This window comes from Gobius niger (genome assembly GCF_951799975.1).
Source record: "Gobius niger genome assembly, chromosome: 4".
NCBI lineage: Eukaryota > Metazoa > Chordata > Actinopteri > Gobiiformes > Gobiidae > Gobius > Gobius niger.
The window spans coordinates 3612441-3635813 of NC_136855.1; the positions used below are offsets into that span (position 1 = coordinate 3612441).

Sequence of the window (23373 nt, forward strand, 5' to 3'; positions counted from 1 at the left end):
GTCCTGTGTCCGCTGGTCTTCTATAAAAGTCAAAAGGCCGGTCGTTTCCAAAACCCCTTTTTTCCTCCTTCACGGTGTCTGTATCTTTTATCAAGTGCTTTTGTTCAGGGCTTAAAGTGATGGTCGGTAAGAAAGGGAAATGAAGTGCTCCCTCCCCTGATTGGCCTCTCCTCATTCCCTATGCTCGTCTCATGGGCCTGTGGGAATCCTGTTGGGCTGGGATAAAAAACAACCTATCATCACGAACTGCAAGACTTCACCCTGAATGAACGAAATAAGAAAGCACCAGCTGAGTTTCCCAATTAATTACTAATTAATTAATATAAATCAGTCAGATATTGAGTAAAAACATTTAGAAAAGTGAAAATGGCAGATTTGAACTGTCTGGCTCTCTTTACACACTGAGATATTTTCTTACCTGAGCTTAGACGAGTTCATGTGTACCTGTCTGGTCTTTACGCTTGCGCTCAGTCGCGCAAAAAGACCAAAGATGTTGTTAGCATTTAGCTTCTCCTCCTCTCCTCTATGGGGCCAAACAGGGGTGAAGTTAGAAACAACCAAGCTCTTCCACGTTTTCCTATTTAAATACGGTTACGTGAGCGTTTGCACCATTTTCTAAGAGGATAAAAAGGGGAACTATATTGTGAGGCGTAATAACACCTTAGGAGCACTTCGACATCAGCGCTGTAATATCTTCAGAGTTCTTTAGGAGTGAAGATATCACTGCGTGGAAGAACTAGGTCTCTTCTAGCTTCACCCCTGTTTGAGTCCATAGGAATATGCTGGAAGAGGCTAAATGCTAACAACATCTTTGGTCTTTTTGCGTGACTGAGGGCACGCACAAAGACCAGACAGGTACACATCAACTCGTCTGAGCTCAGGTAAGAACACATCTTCATATAGAAAAACAGTGGCCTGAGCAGAGTTCACTACTGACACCTACTTAGTGCAGCTGCTGTCTTTAAATCAAAATCATTTGAATTGGTTTATTCTCGAACTGAGTTGAGTATCAAAGTATTGCGATGAACGTTGTTTCCGAACAAAGACATATTGTGGTTGCAACAATATTTTGTTCCAGCCCTCATGATTAGTTGCTGAGCTCAGCAAAGGGAGGGACTTCACATGACTTTACATCCAAATGCAAACCCAGAAGGTCCATAATATGCATTGTATTAGATTTGGACTTTCAGACTATTGCTTTAACAAGACTTGATTGCTGTGATTTTATTCGTTTTAAAGTTTAGTAACTGTTGGAACTCTTGCAGAAAGTCTGAAAAATGAGAGGTGATGGGTTATTATTATGTTATAAGGATATTCTGGTTATAATGCACAGAATCAAACATATTCCAGAAGAGCCGCATCTTTTCCTTTGGTGAATGGGGTCAAAGTAATGATTGAACCCGCCGCGTACACCCACAAACGCAGGATGTGAAACAGGATGATCGAGTGGTGCTTCTCAAACTGCGGCCCATGTTCCTCTGGTGGTCCTCGTCTTCTTCAGGAGGTCATTTCTCTGAGGTTTCATCTGTGGATTGAAGTTGTGTGTGTTCACGGTTTAGACAGAGCTCAAGCACATTTAGGCCAATCTCAGCCTTTTTAGACCTGGTTTAGTCCTGGTTTAGACCTGGTTTAGTCCTGGTTTAGTCCTGGTTTAGTCCTGGTTTAGTCAGGTGAGGTGGGACTTGGTTTAGATCTACTGACATAGAGCTTCATGGTGTGTCCAGAGGTGATAGAGCCATCAGAATATTATTTGCTCTAGCGTAAAATGACATTGGAATAATTGGACTAAATCTGTGTTATTGACAGTGAACTGTGTGAGGAGAGTCGTCATACTGGACTTAAACAATAATATAAAAACTTCCATAGATTTTGAAGTGGAATACTGTTGCAGGGATTTATTTGACAAACGAGCAATGGCTTGGCCACAAACGTGAACAAAACAAATGCGCCTGTTGACCCCCCACTCCCCCACAGCCCCTCTACCTCGCCCCCTCCCGGCCGTGAAGTCTGGTTGGAGGACAGAGGCTCTCGTACATAACCCCGTTATAGGGCTGGACAGTCCAATACGCAACCACGTGCTTGAGGACGCGGATGAACTGAAGTGCAAAATGCTTTTGTGACATTGCGAGGGATTAGCCTCAGCAGTTTAACACAACATTCTAATGAAAGCCAGCTGGAGATGGCCAGCACCAGAACATTAAGGCACGAATTGTTGATGAAATAGGCAATACATACCAAAGATTTGAGTTCATTTAAATTTGTTTTGTTTTGTTATGACAATATTTAGTTTGTTCTGTTTTTGAGTCCTTGGTGGCTTCAGTCACTGTAATGACCACAGTGTATCAGTAGAGGTGATGCTCTATACATGTCAAGTAACAACACAGATATGTGAATCAAAGGCAGAGGAAAAGGCAGTGACAGCCCTCCATGACCAAGGCGTCACTGAGCCTGGTTTTACCAGACCCTCATACCATACCACGGTCTGGATCTTCACAATTGAGCTCCGTTATCAGGTGGGAGGGGGTGAGCTCCTTTGAAACGATTGGATCTGATTTTCTCTAGCGTTGGGTCGTGTATGTAATGTGCCAGAGTGAGGGAAGCAGCATCATAACTTTTGGGAGCATTCCTTGCACATTCCAAGGCTTAAATTTTAATTTCTGGATATTTGGGAGGATATTGGATATTACTTTCACATTCGCTGCAATTGCCAAACTACAACCAGCAAATTCGGCGCAAATGCTAGACATCACCTACAAGCCCCGCCTCCCCCGCTCGCTGAATGGTAGGTTGAAATTCAGCCGATGTAATGAGATGAGACTGAGATCAGACCCAGACGTAGGGAAATTATAATTGACCGGAGTTTACGGATGGCTAAGGCCAGGCTACTATGAGTATAACTTCTAGGGGTGTGTATCACCTTGTCTCAGGCGATACGATACATATCCCGATACATGGATTGGGGGACTCGGGGCTTTGGCAGCGAAATCGGAGTCAACTAAAACCGACTGATCTACTCAGCAACTAGCATGGCCTTATACATTTTTTGTGGTCATACCGCCTTTGCGATGCCCAATCCCGTCAGACCTTGGAAGCTAAGCAGGGAAGGGCCTGGTCGGTACTTGGATGGGAGACCGTTTGGTAACACCAGGAAGCCTAGCGAATGTAGTGAGTGAGTGAGTGGTTGGTGGTGGTCGGAGGGGCCGATGGCGCAGACTGGTTGCCTCGCTTCCGTCAGTCTACCCCAGGGCAGCTGTGGCTACAATAGTAGCTTACCACCACCGGGTATGGAGTGAATGAATAATGCAATGTAAAGCGTCTTTGAGTGTCCAGAAAAGCGCTATATAAAACCGATGCATTATTATTATTATTATTATTGTCCCACAGATGAAACGTGATAGCAGTACAGGACAGCAGGTGTGTGTTGAATGATTGTATTCACAAATGGAAATCTCACAAATTCTGGCACTTCCGCTTTCCAGCCCTATTGATCATGGATGTTCCTCCATCGCCACGTACTTCCCACTTAAATGCGCTAAGTCTGGAATGGCTTGGGAACCGCTGCTTTAGAGCACTGGTACCCAACCTGGTTTGTCTCCAGTACCCCTTAGACCTGTCTCATAGTAGTTTAAGTGTACCCGTGATGTGCGGTGAGGTTTGTTGCTATTGAGGCAAATGTTGTATAGACTCCAAAAAAAGTCTACAAAAATGCAGGAAAATGCAACTTGCAGAATTTTCAACATGAAATGTATTCTCACAGTGTTGGAAATGAAAATTAAAAGACTATGGAAATAGAAAACCAACACACACAAAAAAACATTTACAAATGTATTTTACTTTTACAATGGGATAGAAGAGAGCACGGAATGAGCCGAGGTCAGTGTGTGTAGGGTCAGAGGTCAGTGTGGGCACAATTCATGGCGGCGCCCACGCGAGCCTCCGGAATAAGGTGAATGGATACAGACGACATCACGTGTTAGCCATTTTATGGTGGAATATGAACTTATTTACCACACATACTTGAAGTCAAGTGTAAATCGGGCCCATATGGATATTTTCTCACAGCAGATTGTTCAGTAGAAGTGAAAAAACGGCAGTTGTAGCAAGCACTAGCTAGCCAATAGCATTAGCCCGGTGCTAACGTGAAGCATCGTGTTAGCATTCTCCGTTATTTATGTATTTATGGGCTGTTGAACAACTTTGCTCCTCTTCATGTCTTTGTATCTTTATTTAGTAGAAAACTGTATTCATAATTCAGCATTTGGTAAAGTGTTTTGAATAATTAGAGAAAGTTTAGATTTTTCTCCAAATTGTTTTCCCCCTTAACTGTTTTCAAACATGACCATATATGGGTGATTCCAGTGATGCCGTCTGTATCTATCTAATGTGTCAGACTATCTGACTCTTTTCCTCCTCTGCTGTCCTTGACTCCTGGTGTCTGTGTGCGCAGGAACTCCAGGAACAGCGGGACATGTCGAAGCCCGCCCCGAGTGTCCCAGCGGCAGGCGGCTTCTCCACGGCGCCCCCAGCCCCTCAGCCAGCGCCACCACAGCACGACGGGAGCGCACACACAGCCAACAACGCCAGCCAGAGCTTCCCCGACTCGGACAGTAACCGCGCCTATGGGACCTTTAAGACCCCCGCACCGCCGCCGCCCGAGCAGAACAACTGGACCAACTCAGGCCAGATCCCGAGCCAGACAGCGGGCCAGACCATGAGCCAGACCACCATCATCCTGGGCACAGACGGCAGCGCCAGCGTGCAGCCCGGGTCGATCGCCGCGGTGAGTGCTGACCTGGTTTATATTCCGGAGGAAGACGAGATTAACAACTGTATCACGTGGAAGATACTGAAACGTAGATTTGATCATAGAAATCTGAGCCTGTTCCTATACATTTGTAGCCAATGTTTGAATTAAGTGTTCTATCCACATACAAAGGAATGGAGAAGCCAGGTACAAGACTTAAGTATGGCACCTGGTGTGTTATGTCCGTTTTATGGCATTTATAGAATTTCTCTGGTTTCCCATCAGTATGGTTTAGTTACTCTACTTAGTTGTTACTCTGGTGTAGTTTGTTTACTCTGTAGTTTGGTTTCTCTGGTGTAGTTGTTTACTATGTAGTTTGTTTACTCTGCAGTTTGTTTACTCTGGAGTTTGTTTACTCTGGTGGAGTTTGTTTACTCTGGTGTAGTTTGTTTACTCTGGTGGAGTTTGTTTACTCTGTAGTTTGTTTTCTCTGGTGGAGTTTGTTTACTCTGATGTAGTTTGTTTACTCTGGAGTTTGATTACTCTGGTGTTTGTTTACTCTGGTGTAGTTTGTTTACTCTGATGTAGTTTGTTTACTCTGGTGTAGTTTGTTTATTCTGGTGTAGTTTGTTTACTCTGGTGTAGTTTGTTTACTCTGGTGTTTGTTTACTTTGGTGTTTGTTTTACTCTGGTGTAGTTTGTTTACTCTGGTGTAGTTTGTTTACTCTGGTGTAGTTTGTTTACTCTGGTGTAGTTTGTTTACTCTGGTGTTTGTTTACTTTGGTGTTTGTTTTACTCTGGTGTAGTTTGTTTACTCTGGTGTAGTTTGTTTACTCTGGTGTAGTTTGTTTACTCTGATGTTTGTTTACTCTGATGTTTGTTTACTTTGGTGTTTGTTTTACTCTGGTGTAGTTTGTTTACTCTGGTGTAGTTTGTTTACTCTGGTGTTTGTTTACTTTGGTGTTTGTTTTACTCTGGTGTAGTTTGTTTACTCTGGTGTAGTTAGTTTACTCTGGTGTAGTTTGTTTACTCTGGTGTAGTTTGTTTACTCTGATGTTTGTTTACTTTGGTGTTTGTTTACTCTGGTGTAGGTTTTTACTCTGATGTTTGTTTACTTTGGTGTTTGTTTACTCTGGTGTAGTTTTTTACTCTGATGTTTGTTTACTTTGGTGTTTGTTTACTCTGGTGTAGTTTGTTTACTTTGATGTTTTTTTACTTTGGTGTTTGTTTACTCTGGTGTAGTTTTTTTTTACTTTGATGTTTGTTTACTTTGATGTTTGTTTACTCTGGTGTAGTTTGTTTACTCTGGTGTCGTTTGTTTACTCTGGAGTTTGTTTACTCTGGTGGAGTTTGTTTACTCTGGTGTAGTTTGTTTACTCTGGTGTAGTTTGTTTACTCTGGAGTTTGTTTACTCTGGAGTTTGATTACTCTGGTGTTTGTTTACTCTGGTGTAGTTTGTTTACTCTGATGTAGTTTGTTTACTCTGGTGTAGTTGTTTACTCTGGTCTAGTTTGTTTACTCTGGTGTAGTTTGTTTACTCTGGTGTAGTTAGTTTACTCTGGTGTAGTTTGTTTATTCTGGTGTTTGTTTACTTTGGTGTTTGTTTACTCTGGTGTAGTTTGTTTACTCTGGTGTAGTTAGTTTACTCTGATGTTTATTTACTTTGGTGTTTGTTTACTCTGGTGTAGGTTTTTACTCTGATGTTTGTTTACTTTGGTGTTTGTTTACTCTTGTGTAGTTTGTTTACTCTGGTGTAGTTTTTTACTTTGTTGTGTGTTTACTTTGGTGTTTGTTTACTCTGGTGTAGTTTTTTTACTTTGATGTTTGTTTACTTTGGTGTTTGTTTACTCTTGTGTAGTTTGTTTACTCTGGTGTCGTTTGTTTACTCTGGAGTTTGTTTACTCTGGTGTAGTTTGTTTACTCTGGTGTCGTTTTTGTTTACTCTGGAGTTTGTTTACTCTGGTGTAGTTTGTTTACTCTGATGTTTGTTTACTCTGGTGTTTGTTTACTCTGGTGTTTGTTTACTCTGGAGTTTGTTTACTCTGGTGTCGTTTGTTTACTCTGGAGTTTGTTTACTTTGGTGTTTGTTTACTCTGGTGTAGTTTGTTTACTCTGGTGTTTGTTTACTCTGGTGTTTGTTTACTCTGGAGTTTGTTTACTCTGGTGTTTGTTTACTCTGGTGTAGTTTGTTTACTCTGGTGTTTGTTTACTCTGGTGTAGTTTGTTTACTCTGGTGTTTGTTTACTCTGGTGTAGTTTGTTTACTCTGGTGTTTGTTTTCTCTGGTGTAGTTTGTTTACTCTGGTGTTTGTTTACTCTGGTGTAGTTTGTTTACTCTGGTGTTTGTTTACTCTAGAGTTTGTTTACTCTGGTGTCATTTGTTTACTCTGGTGTTTGTTTACTCTGGTGTAGTTTGTTTACTCTGGTGTTTGTTTACTCTGATGTTTGATTACTCTGGTGTTTGTTTACTCTGGAGTTTGTTTACTCTGGTGTAGTTTGTTTACTCTGGTGTTTGTTTACTCTGGTGTAGTTTGTTTACCCTGGAGTTTGTTTATTCTGGTGTAGTTTGTTTACTCTGGTGTTTGTTTACTCTGGAGTTTGTTTACTCTGGTGTCATTTGTTTACTCTGGTGTTTGTTTACTCTGGTGTAGTTTGTTTACTCTGGTGTTTGTTTACTAGCACATATCGGCTTCTGTGGTAGACATTAACTACCTGGACGACTGAGACTCACAGCCGACAGTCATAATGAGCCTATTGTTGTGTTTCTACTCTGTACAACATGGTCTTCATGGTTCAGATGGAGGGAGTGGGTGAAGGATCAGTTGAACCAGTTTCACTGACTGTAACATGACACTGGACTGAGGGAGCGAGGCTTTCCCCATAGTGGCAAGCACAGGCAAGCATGCTCACAAAAATAAAATGAAAATAGTAAAAGGCTAAAATTAGGACGATGTTGTTCAGAAAAACACCTGGAGATCAGAATGACAAGTCTGTGTTCTATACTGACCTAAAGAGGAGCAAAACAATTATAATGGAAAGGCCATAGGAGCCATTTCCTTATGGCTACAGACAGAAGAATCTTACAGTCTATGCATCACACTCAGTGGTGGTAAGTTATTATGAAGCCCCAGCTGCCCATTGGTACAGTATTAGAGAGGGGGAGGAGTTCTATATAGTGAGGGCATGACACATGTGTGTTAGGGACTGGAGCGGCATCAGTGTGACATGTAGTTACAGATCATATGACATCATCTGACATTTACGTTCTGCTGACTCGGCGAAAGTTCTTCTGACTCAGCGTAAGTTCTGCTGACCCAGTGTAAGTTCTGCTGACTCAGTGTAAGTTCTGCTGACTCAGTGTAAGTTCTGCTGACTCAGTGTAAGTTCTGCTGACTCGGTTTAAGTTCTGCTGACTCAGTGTAAGTTCTGCTGACTCAGTGTAAGTTCTGCTGACTCAGCGTAAGTTCTGCTGACTCAGTGTAAGTTCTGCTGACTCAGTGTAAGTTCTGCTGACTCAGTGTAAGTTCTGCTGAATCGGCGTAAATTCTGCGGACTCAGTGTAAGTTCTGCTGAATCGGTGTAAGTTCTGCTGACTCAGTGTAAGTTCTGCTGACTCGGTGTAAGTTCTGCTGACTCGGTGTAAGTTCTGCTGACTCGGTGTAAGTTCTGCTGACTCAGTGTAAGTTCTGCTGACTCGGCGTAAGTTCTGCTGACTCTGCGTAAGTTCTGCTGACTCGGTGTAAGTTCTGCTGACTCAGTGTAAGTTCTGCTGACTCAGCATAAGTTCTGCTGACTCGGTGTAAGTTCTGCTGACTCGGTGTAAGTTCTGCTGACTCGGTGTAAGTTCTGCTGACTCAGTGTAAGTTCTGCTGACTCGGTGTAAGTTCTGCTGACTCGGTGTAAGTTCTGCTGACTCAGTGTAAGTTCTGCTGACTCAGTGTACGTTCTGCTGACTCGGCGTAAGTTCTGCTGACTCGGTGTAAGTTCTGCTGACTCGGCGTAAGTTCTGCTGACTCGGTGTAAGTTCTACTGACTCATGTGTAAGTTCTGCTGACTCAGTGTAAGTTCTGCTGACTCAGTGTAAGTTCTGCTGACTCATGTGTAAGTTCTGCTGACTCAGTGTACGTTCTGCTGACTCGGCGTAAGTTCTGCTGACTCGGTGTAAGTTCTTCTGACTCGGCGTAAATTCTGCTGACTCGGTGTAAGTTCTGCTGACTCAGTGTAAGTTCTGCTGACTCAGTGTAAGTTCTGCTGACTCAGTGTACGTTCTGCTGACTCGGCGTAAGTTCTGCTGACTCGGTGTAAGTTCTGCTGACTCGGCGTAAGTTCTGCTGACTCGGTGTAAGTTCTGCTGACTCATGTGTAAGTTCTGCTGACTCAGTGTAAGTTCTGCTGACTCATGTGTAAGTTCTGCTGACTCAGTGTACGTTCTGCTGACTCGGCGTAAGTTCTGCTGACTCGGTGTAAGTTCTGCTGACTCAGCGTAAGTTCTGCTGACTCAGTGTACGTTCTGCTGACTCGGCGTACGTTCTGCTGACTCAACATGACAAAAAAGCAACGAAAACAGGACAACGCAACAAAAAAGTCTCAGTTTTGTAGGTCTTAGCTTTCAAATGAGCTTACTCTGACGTCGAGGCTTTTAGATTTGAGTAAAACTGAAGTGGAGAAAATGCACTTGGTTAAGGCGGGGGAGTTTTGGGTCGTCTCCTTTCTCTCCCGCTCTGCACCTGATGCTCCACAGCCCTGATCCCGCACTGCGCTACCGCCTCTGCACCAAACCTCTCCGAACCTGCTCCACAAACTCCTCTTCATCCCGCTCCTCTGCGCTCCAGCCGACGCTCTCCCTCCGCACACGCCGCCCGTGACATGATTTCATTTCCGCGTGTCACGTAATTAAAAGCGCGCCACATTCCGCGGTTACACGCTTCATTTGGCCGCACGCGACACCCCCGGGGGCTGCTGGGAGTTTTACCGGAGAGACTGCGGATCATTAGCGCCGCGCGCACGCGCGCACGCCGCTGTGGATCAGGCTGAGGAGGAGCTGCGGCGTGTAATTACTCCACAGCGGGTGTTTTCATCCAGAGCCGCGGTAATCACACTCCAATACAGCAGGATTCAGAAGCAGGCCTGTCACCGTCATTACTGACAGATTGTTCCATAAATAACACAGGAACTACACACTTCGTCTGCACATTTAATGCCATGGCCCTTTTTTCTCTTTGTAAAGCTGTGATTTTTTTTCAACTCAAGTTACATTATCTTTTATGTTTATTGCACCTTTTCCGTCTCGCGTCCCTCGATTCCTTCATTTCTACTTAAAGAACCCCTAAACTCTTAGGTGTTGCCAAGTATCCGGGGCGGACTGGCCATATGTCCATTCTGGAAGAGCACAGAAGGGCCACTGGCACTAGGGCCACCGGTCCCAACTTAACCAAGCTTTACCCGAATCTAAAAGCTAAAAAGAAAAGTATCAACATAGCGACAAAAAAGAGGATGAAAAGAAAACAAAAATGTGACGGAAAAGCAACAAAAAAGTGACAAAGAAAGGGATGAAAAGTCAACAAAAACACGACAACAAAGCAACGAAGAAAGCAACAAAAAGGCCACAAAAGCATGACAAATACACAACCAAAAATTCTAGAAAAAACGTGACAAAAACACAACAAAAAGCCACAAAAAAGTGATGAAAAAACAACAACAATATCACAAAAAATGCGGCGACTTGACAAAAAGCTGCAATCACTTTTGTAGGTCTCACCTTTCAAATGGGGTGTGATACTGTTGCTCTCCAGTCGAGAAGCTTTTAGATTTGGGTAAAGCCAAACTGGAGAACATGCGCTCCGTTAAGGCGGGTGGTGAGTGCACATTTACGCTAGTTTGGGCCAGGCTGGTCAGAGTCCAGGGCTGTTTTTCAGTCCCAGTCCGCCCCTGCAAGTATCTTGTGTTTAAAAGATACTCTGAGATTCAAACCTTTTACCACAAATGATCATTTAAAAGAAGTTTTCTTTTCAAAAAATATAAAAATACTGTTCAGGTGTGCCTTCGTTTTACATCGGAGATATTTCCTGCTGTTCAGTGCTCCCCTGGTTTGACACTTTCCTGACTGTCAGTTTTATGCTTCAGAGCTGACAGTATCGAGTATCTTTAGAGTCAGTAATATCGTTTATCGCGATGTGATGTGATGTTCATGGCTGACTCTTTTGAGCGGCTCTTTAAAGCAGTACTAAGTAACTCTTCCCCCTAGAGGCCATGAGCGCAACTGCAGTTGTAGTAGCAAGTTACGATTTTTTAACTTATTAATTGTCTTGGAGAGTAAATACTACGCTGACAGGAAGGGCGAAGGGACAGAGGGATATTGTACATCCAATTATACAATGGAAATATTTTTTTTTCACTCAAACTTGGCTGTAAATACTGTTTAAAGTGACGTTAGCCCGCAGTTAGCTTTGTCCATTAGCATGTTAGCTTCTTCTTCGTGATTCCATTAGTGTGTATTGCTTTCTCCAGTCCGGTGGCAGTCAAGTTACAAACATGGTTTTCTGTCCAGAGTCACCAGGGGGAGATGAAAGACCCTCCCATCATCCCGTAAACACTTGTATTACCCCCACAGGGACTACGAAAAGGATTTATTAAGGTAAACACGTTTCTTAGTACTGCTTTAAAGTTAGCGTTCCAACCATTTCAACTCAATTGTGAAAAGGGCCAGATCTTTTTTTTGTTGTCAATTTGACCCAGAACTCCCCCAGCTCAGCCCAACAATAGAACAGGCCACACAAGTCAACTCTTCTGGAAACTAAAGTCAAAGCTAAATGCGCTAAAATCATTTGCCAGACAGTCGCAGCCTCTTTTTATTAGCTGTGCCGCAAGATTTGATTAATAAATTAGAAACAGAAGACATTTGTTCCTCTGTTGGCATGACTCGCACGGTCCGAGCCTGATATCAAAGTGTTTAAAGCAGCAGAGCGGCCGGAGCTGATTGTGGCTGATCTGGACAGGTTGATGGATGGATCAGAGCGGAGCAGGCCTCCCACTGGGACCGTAAGCCTCACAGCGAGGATGACCCGCCACCGTCACCACTCACCACGGCCTGTCCCGGTGTAGCGATTTCAAACTACCCCCCCCCATTCACCTTACCCCCCGGTACTTTGAAATTGATTTCAGACTACCTGGGGGTAACTTCAAATTACCCCCAGGGGTAACCTGAAACTGATTTCAAGTTACCCCCCCCTGATTTCAGATTACCCCCGCCACAATATGTATTGTTTGTTTGGCACGTCTGTGTTAAATAGAAAATGCCCGGATGTTAATTGCTAAAAATAGCTACAACTCTCGTAACTTTTCATCTGGTAAGGTTAGCTTTAGTTCGTAAACTCCACTATCCTTAAGTTTAGAGCTAAGGTAAGGTTAGCTTTAGTTCGTAAACTCCACTATCCTTAAGTTTAGGGCTAAGGTAAGGTTAGCTTTAGTTCGTAAACTCCACTATCCTTAAGTTTAGAGCTAAGGTAAGGTTAGCTTTAGTTCGTAAACTCCACTATCCTTAAGTTTAGAGCTAAGGTAAGGTTAGCTTTAGTTCGTAAACTCCACTATCCTTAAATTTAGAGCTAAGGTAAGGTTAGCTTTAGTTCGTAAACTCCACTATCCTTAAGTTTAGGGCTAAGGTAAGGTTAGCTTTAGTTCGTAAACTCCATTATCCTTAAGTTTAGAGCTAAGGTACGGTTAGCTTTAGTTCGTAAACTCCACTATCCTTAAGTTTAGGACTAAGGTAAGGTTAGCTTTAGTTCGTAAACTCCACTATCCTTAAGTTTAGAGCTAAGGTAAGGTTAGCTTTAGTTCGTAAACTCCACTATCCTTAAGTTTAGGGCTAAGGTAAGGTTAGCTTTAGTTCGTAAACTCCACTATCCTTAAGTTTAGGGCTAAGGTACGGTTAGCTTTAGTTCGTAAACTCCACTATCCTTAAGTTTAGGGCTAAGGTAAGGTTAGCTTTAGTTCGTAAACTCCACTATCCTTAAGTTTAGAGCTAAGGTAAGGTTAGCTTTAGTTCGTAAACTCCACTATCCTTAAGTTTAGGGCTAAGGTAAGGTTAGCTTTAGTTCGTAAACTCCACTATCCTTAAGTTTAGAGCTAAGGTACGGTTAGCTTTAGTTCGTAAACTCCACTATCCTTAAGTTTAGGGCTAAGGTAAGGTTAGCTTTAGTTCGTAAACTCCACTATCCTTAAGTTTAGAGCTAAGGTAAGGTTAGCTTTAGTTCGTAAACTCCACTATCCTTAAGTTTAGGGCTAAGGTAAGGTTAGCTTTAGTTCGTAAACTCCACTCTCCTTAAGTTTAGGGCTACGGTAAGGTTAGCTTTAGTTCGTAAACTCCACTATCCTTAAGTTTAGGGCTAAGGTAAGGTTAGCTTTAGTTCGTAAACTCCACTATCCTTAAGTTTAGAGCTAAGGTAAGGTTAGTTTTAGTTCGTAAACTCCACTATCCTTAAGTTTAGGGCTAAGGTAAGGTTAGCTTTAGTTTGTAAACTCCACTATCCTTAAGTTTAGGGCTAAGGTAAGGTTAGCTTTAGTTCGTAAACTCCACTATCCTTAAGTTTAGAGCTAAGGTACGGTTAGCTTTAGTTCGTAAACTCCACTATCCTTAAGTTTAGGGCTAAGGTAAGGTTAGCTTTAGTTCGTAAACTCCACTATCCTTAAGTTTAGAGCTAAGGTAAGGTTAGCTTTAGTTCGTAAACTCCACTATCCTTAAGTTTAGGGCTAAGGTAAGGTTAGCTTTAGTTCGTAAACTCCACTATCCTTAAGTTTAGAGCTAAGGTACGGTTAGCTTTAGTTCGTAAACTCCACTATCCTTAAGTTTAGGGCTAAGGTAAGGTTAGCTTTAGTTCGTAAACTCCACTATCCTTAAGTTTAGAGCTAAGGTAAGGTTAGCTTTAGTTCGTAAACTCCACTATCCTTAAGTTTAGGGCTAAGGTAAGGTTAGCTTTAGTTCGTAAACTCCACTATCCTTAAGTTTAGAGCTAAGGTAAGGTTAGCTTTAGTTCGTAAACTCCACTATCCTTAAGTTTAGGGCTAAGGTAAGGTTAGCTTTAGTTCGTAAACTCCACTATCCTTAAGTTTAGAGCTAAGGTAAGGTTAGCTTTAGGTCGTAAACTCCACTATCCTTAAGTTTAGAGCTAAGGTAAGGTTAGCTTTAGTTCGTAAACTCCACTATCCTTAAGTTTAGAGCTAAGGTAAGCTTTAGTTCGTAAACTCCTCTATCCTTAAGTTTAGAGCTAAGGTAAGGTTAGCTTTAGTTCCTAAACTCCACTATCCTTAAGTTTAGAGCTAAGGTAAGGTTAGCTTTAGGTCGTAAACTCCACTATCCTTAAGTTTAGGGCTAAGGTAAGGTTAGCTTTAGTTCGTAAACTCCACTATCCTTAAGTTTAGAGCTAAGGTAAGGTTAGCTTTAGGTCGTAAACTCCACTATCCTTAAGTTTAGGGCTAAGGTAAGGTTAGCTTTAGTTCGTAAACTCCACTATCCTTAAGTTTAGAGCTAAGGTAAGGTTAGCTTTAGTTCGTAAACTCCACTATCCTTAAGTTTAGGGCTAAGGTAAGGTTAGCTTTAGTTCGTAAACTCCACTATCCTTAAGTTTAGAGCTAAGGTAAGGTTAGCTTTAGGTCGTAAACTCCACTATCCTTAAGTTTAGAGCTAAGGTAAGGTTAGCTTTAGTTCGTAAACTCCACTATCCTTAAGTTTAGAGCTAAGGTAAGGTTAGCTTTAGTTCGTAAACTCCTCTATCCTTAAGTGTAGAGCTAAGGTAAGGTTAGCTTTAGTTCGTAAACTCCACTATCCTTAAGTTTAGAGCTAAGGTAAGGTTAGCTTTAGGTCGTAAACTCCACTATCCTTAAGTTTAGAGCTAAGGTAAGGTTAGCTTTAGTTCGTAAACTCCACTATCCTTAAGTTTAGAGCTAAGGTAAGGTTAGCTTTAGGTCGTAAACTCCACTATCCTTAAGTTTACGGCTCCAACTGCGGTTCCTATAAGGTATTTTATGGATGAAGAAAGCAGTTGAGAGAGGGGTAGTCTGAAATCAGGGGGGGTAGCTTGAAATCGCGTTCATCTTACCCCCGGGGGTAACTTGAAACTGATTTTAAAGTACCGGGGGGTAGCATGAAATGGGGGGTAGTTTAAAACCTTTACACAGGGGCGTGTGACGCGAGGCCGCATTTTCAATACAACGTCCTCCTGTCTGATCTTTTTACATAAAGACTTTTTCGTGTTTGCTTTTGGATCAGAGCATTTAAGCAACACCTTCATTTGTCGTTTTTTTTTTTATTTAAAAAATGAATTACTTGTGAATCACTTCATGCTGTTCTTCTTTATACCGTGCTTGGCCACACGACGGCTCCGTTCGTGAGTAAAGATCTCAAACCTGTCCATGGCTCCGACGAGATCAAACCTTGGCCTCTTGGTTTGGGTTTGGTTTGGGATGTGAGCGTAGCACGTCTCCACAGGGGGCGGGGCATCTGGAGGTCTTACAGTTATGACTCCAGGGATTTCCCGGATCAATCAGTTCATCGATTCAGCTTCATCGATCAGAAACAGTACTTCCTTTGATCGCGTTCCCCCAATTTTCAGTTTTTCAGGGTAAAGGATCCGGCAAATATTTGATTTGATATAATGTTTTTAATGAGAGAGTTTTTTCCTGTTCCCCCAATTCCATCACATCAGACCAAGTGTTCCTGAAAATACTCATTTACAAATGAAGCGCTGATCAGAAAGTATGTTGCGAGAAAACACAATGTAATATTTGAACTATTTCACAGAAGTACATCGTGTTTCGTTGAGTTTCAGGTTTATTATATGTTAAGAAGCACTTTTAGTACAAGGGGTTACTGAGATTTCCCTTTTTTTTAGTTTGTTTCAGTGCCTTTGTGTGGTTTATCATAATATTTCTCTGCTTCCTTCAGATTTTGTTATGGTGACAGGCACAGCTCACTCATTACATTACATCACCCCCACCACAAATGCAGAACACGAGCTGACATGATGCTGTGGTGATTTCCTGTGCCGTCTCTTAACATCCGCTCCGTGTCCCTCAGGCTGAAGAGGAGGATGAAGGCGGCGATGAGAACAAAGCCCGTGGGAACTGGTCCAACAAACTGGACTTCATCCTGTCCATGGTGGGCTACGCCGTGGGACTGGGGAACGTCTGGAGGTTTCCGTATCTGGCCTTTCAGAACGGCGGAGGTGAGGATTTAGATCAGAGTTTGATCATGACAGGTCTGTTTCCAAAGGAGCACTTGTTTTCCACTTGGGAAGCTTTACGTTTGTTTTCCCTCAGCACATTTAACTACAACATTAAATGAAACAGTGATGGGCCGAACTGTAATGTTTTGAATAATGCTTGAGCTCTGAGTGAAGGCCTGTGAGAAAGTGTTTTATGCATAAAAATGGCCTATGGGTACATTCAGGGGCGGACTGGCCATATGTCCATTCTGGAAGAGCACAGAAGGGCCACTGGCTCTAGGGCCACCGGTCCCGCCTCAACCGAGCTTTACCCAAATCTAAAAGCTAAAAAGAAAAGCATCAAAATAGCGAGAAAAAGAGGCTGAAAAGTCAACAAAAACGTGAGAAAAATACGGACAAAAAATGATAGAAAAAATAATTAAAAAAACAACAAAATGTGACAAAAATGTGGTGACGTGACGAAAAGTTTCCATCACTTTTGTGGGTCTCAGCTTTCAAATGAGGCGTTACATTGTTGCTCTCCAGTCGAAAAGCTTTTAGATTTGGGTAAAACCCAGTATAAAAAAACATGAATCTAAATGGAATTCCGTGGAGTATGGTGTACCACAAGGTTCAATTTTGGGACCATTATTATTTATTATTTATTAATTAAGGATTTTGCTTCTGTTTCTACGACCACCTTTCTAGTTCTTTTTGCTGATGATACCAATCAAAAAAAAAATAATAAAAAGCTGAACTGGGGAAAAGAGGTTAAACAAAAATGTGTTAAAAAAAAAGGGCCAAAAATGTGTTAAAAATGTGACAAAAAAGTGACAAAAATTAAACAAATATGTTTAAAAAAAACGACAAAAATTTGATAAAAGTGTTGAAAAAGTGACAAAAATTAAACAAATATGTTTTAAAAAAGCGACAAAAATGTAATAAAAGTGACAAAAAAGCGACAAAAAAGTGACAAAAATTAAACAAATATGTGTTTAAAAAATGATAAAAAATTAATAAAAAAGAGTAGAAAAAGTGACAAAAAAGTGTTTAAAAAGTAGCAAAAATGTGTTGAAAAACTGACAAAAATTAAACAAATATGTTTTGAAAAAGCGACAAAAATGTGATAAAGAACTGTTTAAATATGTATTTGTGGAAGTGCACAATTACGCTAATTTGGGCCAGGCTAGTCAGAGTCCAGAGTCCTGAGTACACCTACGCAGACACCGGGAGAAGAGCTCTAACCACTGTGCCACACTGTGTAAAACATCTGTCAAAGCTCAATTTTCACCTTGTTTTTGATATTCAAGACTAAATAAATCAAGCTAGGAATATCATTTTTTTTAAAAGTCCCTTTAAAAAATCCTTCTAAATGTTGATTTGAAGACTGTGAAGTTCAAAGTCTGTAGGAGCTACGAAAGTGGAAATGTTGTAGCCGCAATGTGAGGAAAATGCACTTGGAGAAAATGCCCTTGAACACGAGGAACACCCACGGCCGACGTCTTAGCCTGGATTTGGGGATCAATAACCGAATGAGAAGGGACGACAAAGTACGCACTATTAGACAAAAATAAACAATAGACAAAAATATATATAGTAGCAATAACAGCTCTTGTGCTTCACAGCTAGAAGGTCCCGGGTTGGATTCCCACCTGACGGGGCCTTCCTGTGGAGATTGCATGTTTTTTGTCTGTGTAGGTTTCCTCTGGGTACACTGGTTTCCCCTACCACAAAAAGAAACAAAAAAAAACATGTACAATAGGTGATTCTGAACATCAGCCTGGCTCCCTATCTGGAGATGGGTCCCCACTGCCCTTTGCTCCTGACAGGTCGTCCCAGCAGCGTCAAAGGATGGGTCAAATGCAGAGGACAAATTTCATTGTGCAGTTGTGCATAATGTGCTTAACCTCCCCTCCTTCTCTCCCCCCCGCCCTCTCTCTTCACTCTCTCTCCCCTCCTTCTTTCCCTCCCTCTCTCTCTTCACTCTCTCTCCCCTCCTTCTTTCCCTCCCTCTCTCTCTTCACTCTCTCTCCCCTCCTCTCCCTCCCTCTCTCTCTTCACTCTCTCTCTCTCCCCTCCTTCTCTCCCTCCCTCTCTCTCTTCACTCTCTCTCCCCTCCTTCTCTCCCCCCGCCCTCTCTCTCTTCACTCTCTCTTCCCTCCTTCTCTCCCTCCCTCTCTCTCTTCACTCTCTCCCCTCCTTCCATCCCCCGCCCTCTCTCTCTTCACTCTCTCTCCCCTCCTTCTCTCCCTCTCTCTCCCCTCCTTCTCTCCCCCCGCCCTCTCTCTCTTCACTCTCTCTTCCCTCCTTCTTTCCCTCCCTCTCTCTCTTCACTCTCTCCCCTCCTTCCATCCCCCCGCCCTCTCTCTCTTCACTCTCTCTCCCCTCCTTCTCTCCCTCCCTCTCTCTTCCCTCCTTCTCTCCCTCCCTCTCTCTCCCCTCCTTCTCTCCCCCCGCCCTCTCTCTCTTCACTCTCTCTCCCCTCCTTCTTTCCCTCCCTCTCTCTCTTCACTCTCTCTCTCCCCTCCTTCTCTCCCTCCCTCTCTCTCTTCCCCTCTCTCTCCCCTCCTTCTCTCCCTCTCTCTCTTCACTCTCTCTTCCCTCCTTCTCTCCCTCCCTCTCTCTCCCCTCCTTCTCTCCCCCCGCCCTCTCTCTCTTCACTCTCTCTTCCCTCCTTCTCTCCCTCCCTCTCTCTCCCCTCCTTCCATCCCCCCGCCCTCTCTCTCTTCACTCTCTCTCCCCTCCTTCTTTCCCTCCCTCTCTCTCTTCACTCTCTCTCCCCTCCTTCTCTCCCTCCCTCTCTCTCTCTCTTCACTCTTTCTCTCTCCCCTCCTTCCCTCCCTCCCTCTCTCTCTTCACTCTCTCTCCCCTCCTTCTCTCCTTCCCTCTCTCTCTTCACTCTCTCTCCCCTCCTTCTCTCCCTCCCTCTCTCTCCCCTCCTTCTCTCCCTCCCTCTCTCTCTCCCCTCTCTCTCCCCTCCTTCTCTCCCTCCCTCTCTCTCTCCCCCTCTCTTTTAGGGGCCTTCCTGATCCCGTACCTGACCATGCTGGGTATTGCGGGGATCCCCATCTTCCTCCTGGAGGTGTCTCTGGGGCAGTTTGCGAGCCAGGGGCCAGTCTCTGTGTGGAAGTGTATCCCGGCCCTACAAGGTAATCTGTGAGGGGCCTCCGCTCAGGGGCCCGGGAGCCGCCGGAGCGCAGGGCTGACGCACACCGACCGCTGCAGAGTCTGTCCTTATCCGGGAAAATCAGGGAACGCACCATTGTTCAATAGGAGTTAAGGCGAGACGCTGCAGGTGAAGACATGGATGTTTCCTGCAGTGGTTAATCACACCAAACACGTCAAAAATGTCTGGTTTACATTTAAATTAAAGGATCGAGAGATAATTCACCTGCAGTTCCACTGGCAGATTTGAATTGGAAAGCCAGAATGGTCAAATATTCTTTTAACTTATCCAGATATCATATTTACAGTAACTTCTCCCAGTTGAAATCCGTATCCTGGAGCGCAGAGAGAACCCGTGATGCAGGTCTGAGTGTGAAGAACCCTCCTCAGAGTTGTCCCGGGAGGAAACTCTCTTCATTCTTTGAACCAGGCTTTAAAGTGTAAAGTTGGATCCATGTTGTGAGCCACTAGGGGGCCATGGCCTGACTTTCTCTTTTGTTTCTCGGGACTTCTTAGACTGAAACAGACAGTGGTCGTGTGTGCGTGGGCCTCGCACTCGTCGCCGCCCCCTGCTGTTTGTCTGTCTCTCTGGTGCCGCTCAGTAATGTCAGTGTGTACTGTCCTGTCTTATGTATTTTAGGTTGCGGGATTGCCATGTTGATAATATCTGTCTTGATAGCCATATACTATAACATAATTATGTGCTGGACACTGTACTACCTGTTCGCTTCGTTGAAGGGAGCGTTGCCGTGGGCGACCTGCCGGAACGAGTGGAACACGCTCGAATGTAAGGACAAAGACATGCTTGCACTCGGTAAGTCCCCACACACATACGGTTACTACTATGAGTACAACTACTACAAATACAAAGACTATGACTATGAGTACTGCTACTACTATGACCACAAGTACCACGACTACTTTAATGACTAAGGACCTTATTTACATTATAATATCAGGACACAGACACGCTCACACTCAGTAAGTCGTCACATATGTGTACATGCTTCTGCTATGACTGCAACTACTACAAATACTAAGACTACAACTATGCTGCTACTACTACGACTTAGAGTACTGCTGCTACTGTTTCTTTACATGATGAGCCGTACACCATTTCAGGGACGACCTTATGAAGCTCATTGAAGAATTTAAAATATGAAACACATTTGGAGTTTTTTGTTTCCTCCATAATCCCGTGTGTTCATTCATAGTTAACGGCTACACAGGTCGTAGATACAGTGGCTGCATAAGTGTCGGCTTCCTTTAAGTTTTCCACATTTTGCCGTACTATGGACGGACCATAAATATAAACATATTTGATTGAAATGTTATGTGAAAGACACACACTATGTGACACATAATTGTGAAGTGAAATTAAATGTACATGAATATACATGATTTAGATTTTGTGTGTGTGTGATGTGCAAAAGTAAAGCCCCCCTTCTTTTAAAGTGTGTGCACACGCGGTTCACGCGGCGGGGCAGTTGATTGTCGTGCGCACACATGTGCGGGTGATGAGTGGGCGTGGCCGCAGGTGTGTTTGAGCGGTGTCAATCGGTAACGCACGCCAGCGGTTCAGAGCGGCGTGAACACGGAGGCAGGAGGAGTAAAAACACACATAACATAACTACCTCTTCACTTGTGTCATAAAGACACAGTTTCCCCCACCTGAGCTGTGTCTCTCTGCAGTTCATCCAGGGTCATCATAGGCTTCTTGGTAACAGCTGTGGTCAGTGCTGTCCTTGTTCGGTCAGTAAGTTTAGGAGGACGGCCGGGTCTTGGTAGGTTTGTCTTTCCATTCCTGGATGGGTATTTAACTGTACACAGAGAGATGTTAAAAGCTTTGGAAATCTTTTATAACCTAACCCAGCTTTACTTCTCAATAACTTTATCCTGGACCTGCCTGGTGTGTTCTTGGACTTCATGAAGCTTCTGCTCCACAAAAGTCTCTAACAGAGAGACCATCACAGAGCAGCTGTATTTGAACTGACATTAGATCACACACACTCGATTTAGTCATTAGATCATTATGTGATCATTCAGAAATCTTCAATAAACTCCTGAAGGCGACTGGGTGCACTAAAAGGAAACTGGGTCTATACTTTTACACGTCCCATTTTTCAGTTTTTTATTCATAAAAAAAATAAGATGTGTCACAATTATGTGTCACTCAGTGTGTGTCTGTCACATAAAATTTCAATTTAATATTTTTATGTTTATGGTCCATAGTCCATGGCAAAATCGAAAAGTCAAATAGGGGGCCGATACTTATGCAACCCACTGTATAAAACATTTGTCTCCGATATGTAGCCACAGCTGCCCAGGGGCAGAGTGTCAGAAGTGAGGCTGCCAGTCTTAAGGTTATAGAATGACCTGCTCTACCGTCAGAGCCACTGGAGCTATGAAACGTTTCTTTTTCATTGCCTTTTCAAAGTTTTCCAAAACTCTAGGTTTATCAGCGTAAAGTGCCACATTATAAATAAACACTAATTACCTCTAAATAAAAACTGTAATATCAATGACAATTACACTCCAACCAAACTATTTACATGTAAGTCTATAAATCACTCTGTGCCTCTCAAGTTTTGTATAATCCCAGCTGCTCAGGAACACGACTGGACCGGGTTAAACCAGTTACAACACAGGCGTGAATAAATGAAGTCAATATTATAATAAACACATGAACTGCTTTGGTCCTTTTCACGTCAGTCTCTCCTCCCGTCAGAAAGAGACGGTCGATAATGAAGTGTATTTTAGTTTTTAAATGTTAAACCAAACTGTTCTGTGTCGTTTTTGTGCTGAGCGGTTCTTGCAGATTCAGCAAAAAAAAAGTGCTGCTCGCGCTCCTTTACTGTAAACCGTGGGCACGCGCACACAGCGCATCAGCAGCCCCTGGCGGCCAGCTCTGGGACTGCGGCCACTAGACTCAGGAACAGAATGAAGCTGTGGAATATATACAGTACAGGCCAAACGTTTGGAAACTCAGGATCCCCTACCACTAAAAACATGTACAATAGGCGAATCCTCCACCAGCCTGGCTCCGCATCTGGAGATGGGTCCCCAGGTGCAGCACTGCCCACTGCTCCCTACAGGTCGTCCTGTGGCGTCCAGGGATGGGTTAAATGCAGAGGACACATTTCGTTGTACAATTCATGTATAATGACAAACAAACAGACAAACAAACAAACAAACAAAATGAAGGCCTTTAATGTCATATGTGTCATTAAATCCACTTTTCTTTTGGGAATATAATGACACAGCTCGATTATTTCGCTGCATAAGTTCTTCAAACACAAAGGGTCCAGCTGCAGTTTTTGGCTGAAATTGTACACGTTTGTTCTACTCCAAAGTTTCCTGTCGTGTCCAAATGGTTTTTAAATACTGAAATTTCCCTCGTTCCTGTTTAATGGAATGTTAATCTACAAACACAGATTTATTCCCAATTACAGAAGCATTTTCCACTCTCTCCGACACAGAAGCTCTTCATATTCCCGCTCCTGACTGTGGTTCTGTGTCTTTCATCTCTTTGTCACCGTCAGACGCTTGTGTCCTGCGCGACCGAAACGTCTCCTCGGTGCGAAACTCCTCTTTCTGTTTGTCGGCGAACGCTGCGGGAAACTTATCCAAACTCCTCAACATGAGCCTGGACGCCAACCGCACCTACGTGAGCCCCAGTGAGGAGTACTTCAAGTGAGTACTGCACAAATACTGCTAAATATACCAACAAAAGGAAAGTATTACAGAAGATTATTACTCTGTGTGTTGATGATGGGAGGGTCTGGCCACTGCGCAAAGACTCCTCCAGCACATCCCAAAGATTCTCCCTGATCCACTCTTTCACAATGTGAGACCGTGAATCCTGGCTTTGTCATCAACAACAACTCGAAATGTACTGTTCCAAATTGATATGCATCTCCTCAATCTCCGGATGAGGAAGCAGAGGCTGGGGACTCGGAGAGGGGGGCTCGTCCATCACCCAGGCTGAAGTCACCGAGGTGGTGAGAAAGCTCCTTGGTGGCAGGGCTCCGGGGGTGGATGAGATTCGTCCTGAGTACCTTAAGTCTCTGGATGTTGTAGGACTGTCTTGGCTGACACGTCTCTGCAACATCGCGTGGCGGTCGGGGACAGTACCCCTGGACTGGCAGACCGGGGTGGTGGTCCCTCTCTTTAAGAAGGGGGACCAGAGGGCAGAGGGTGTGCTCCAATTACAGAGGGATCACCCTCCTCAGCCTCCCCGGTAAGGTCTATTCCGGGGTGCTGGAGAGGA

The 23373-nt window shown here is 43.5% G+C and overlaps 2 protein-coding genes across 2 annotated transcripts in view; one reads left to right on the forward strand and one right to left on the reverse strand.

Annotated features, from left to right (window-relative positions):
• The window catches only part of tmem208 (transmembrane protein 208), a 381758-nt gene that overhangs the window by 221443 nt on the left and 136942 nt on the right, over nucleotides 1-23373 (reverse strand). The gene's annotated exons all lie outside the window — the stretch shown is intronic.
• slc6a5 (solute carrier family 6 member 5) overlaps nucleotides 1-23373 on the forward strand; it is a 39551-nt gene that overhangs the window by 1681 nt on the left and 14497 nt on the right. The window contains exons 2-6 of the mRNA XM_079555108.1: nucleotides 4448-4780; nucleotides 15812-15959; nucleotides 18956-19087; nucleotides 19744-19917; nucleotides 22646-22796. Coding sequence (XP_079411234.1) covers nucleotides 4448-4780; nucleotides 15812-15959; nucleotides 18956-19087; nucleotides 19744-19917; nucleotides 22646-22796 — 938 coding nt within the window. The remainder of the gene's footprint in view (nucleotides 1-4447; nucleotides 4781-15811; nucleotides 15960-18955; nucleotides 19088-19743; nucleotides 19918-22645; nucleotides 22797-23373) is intronic.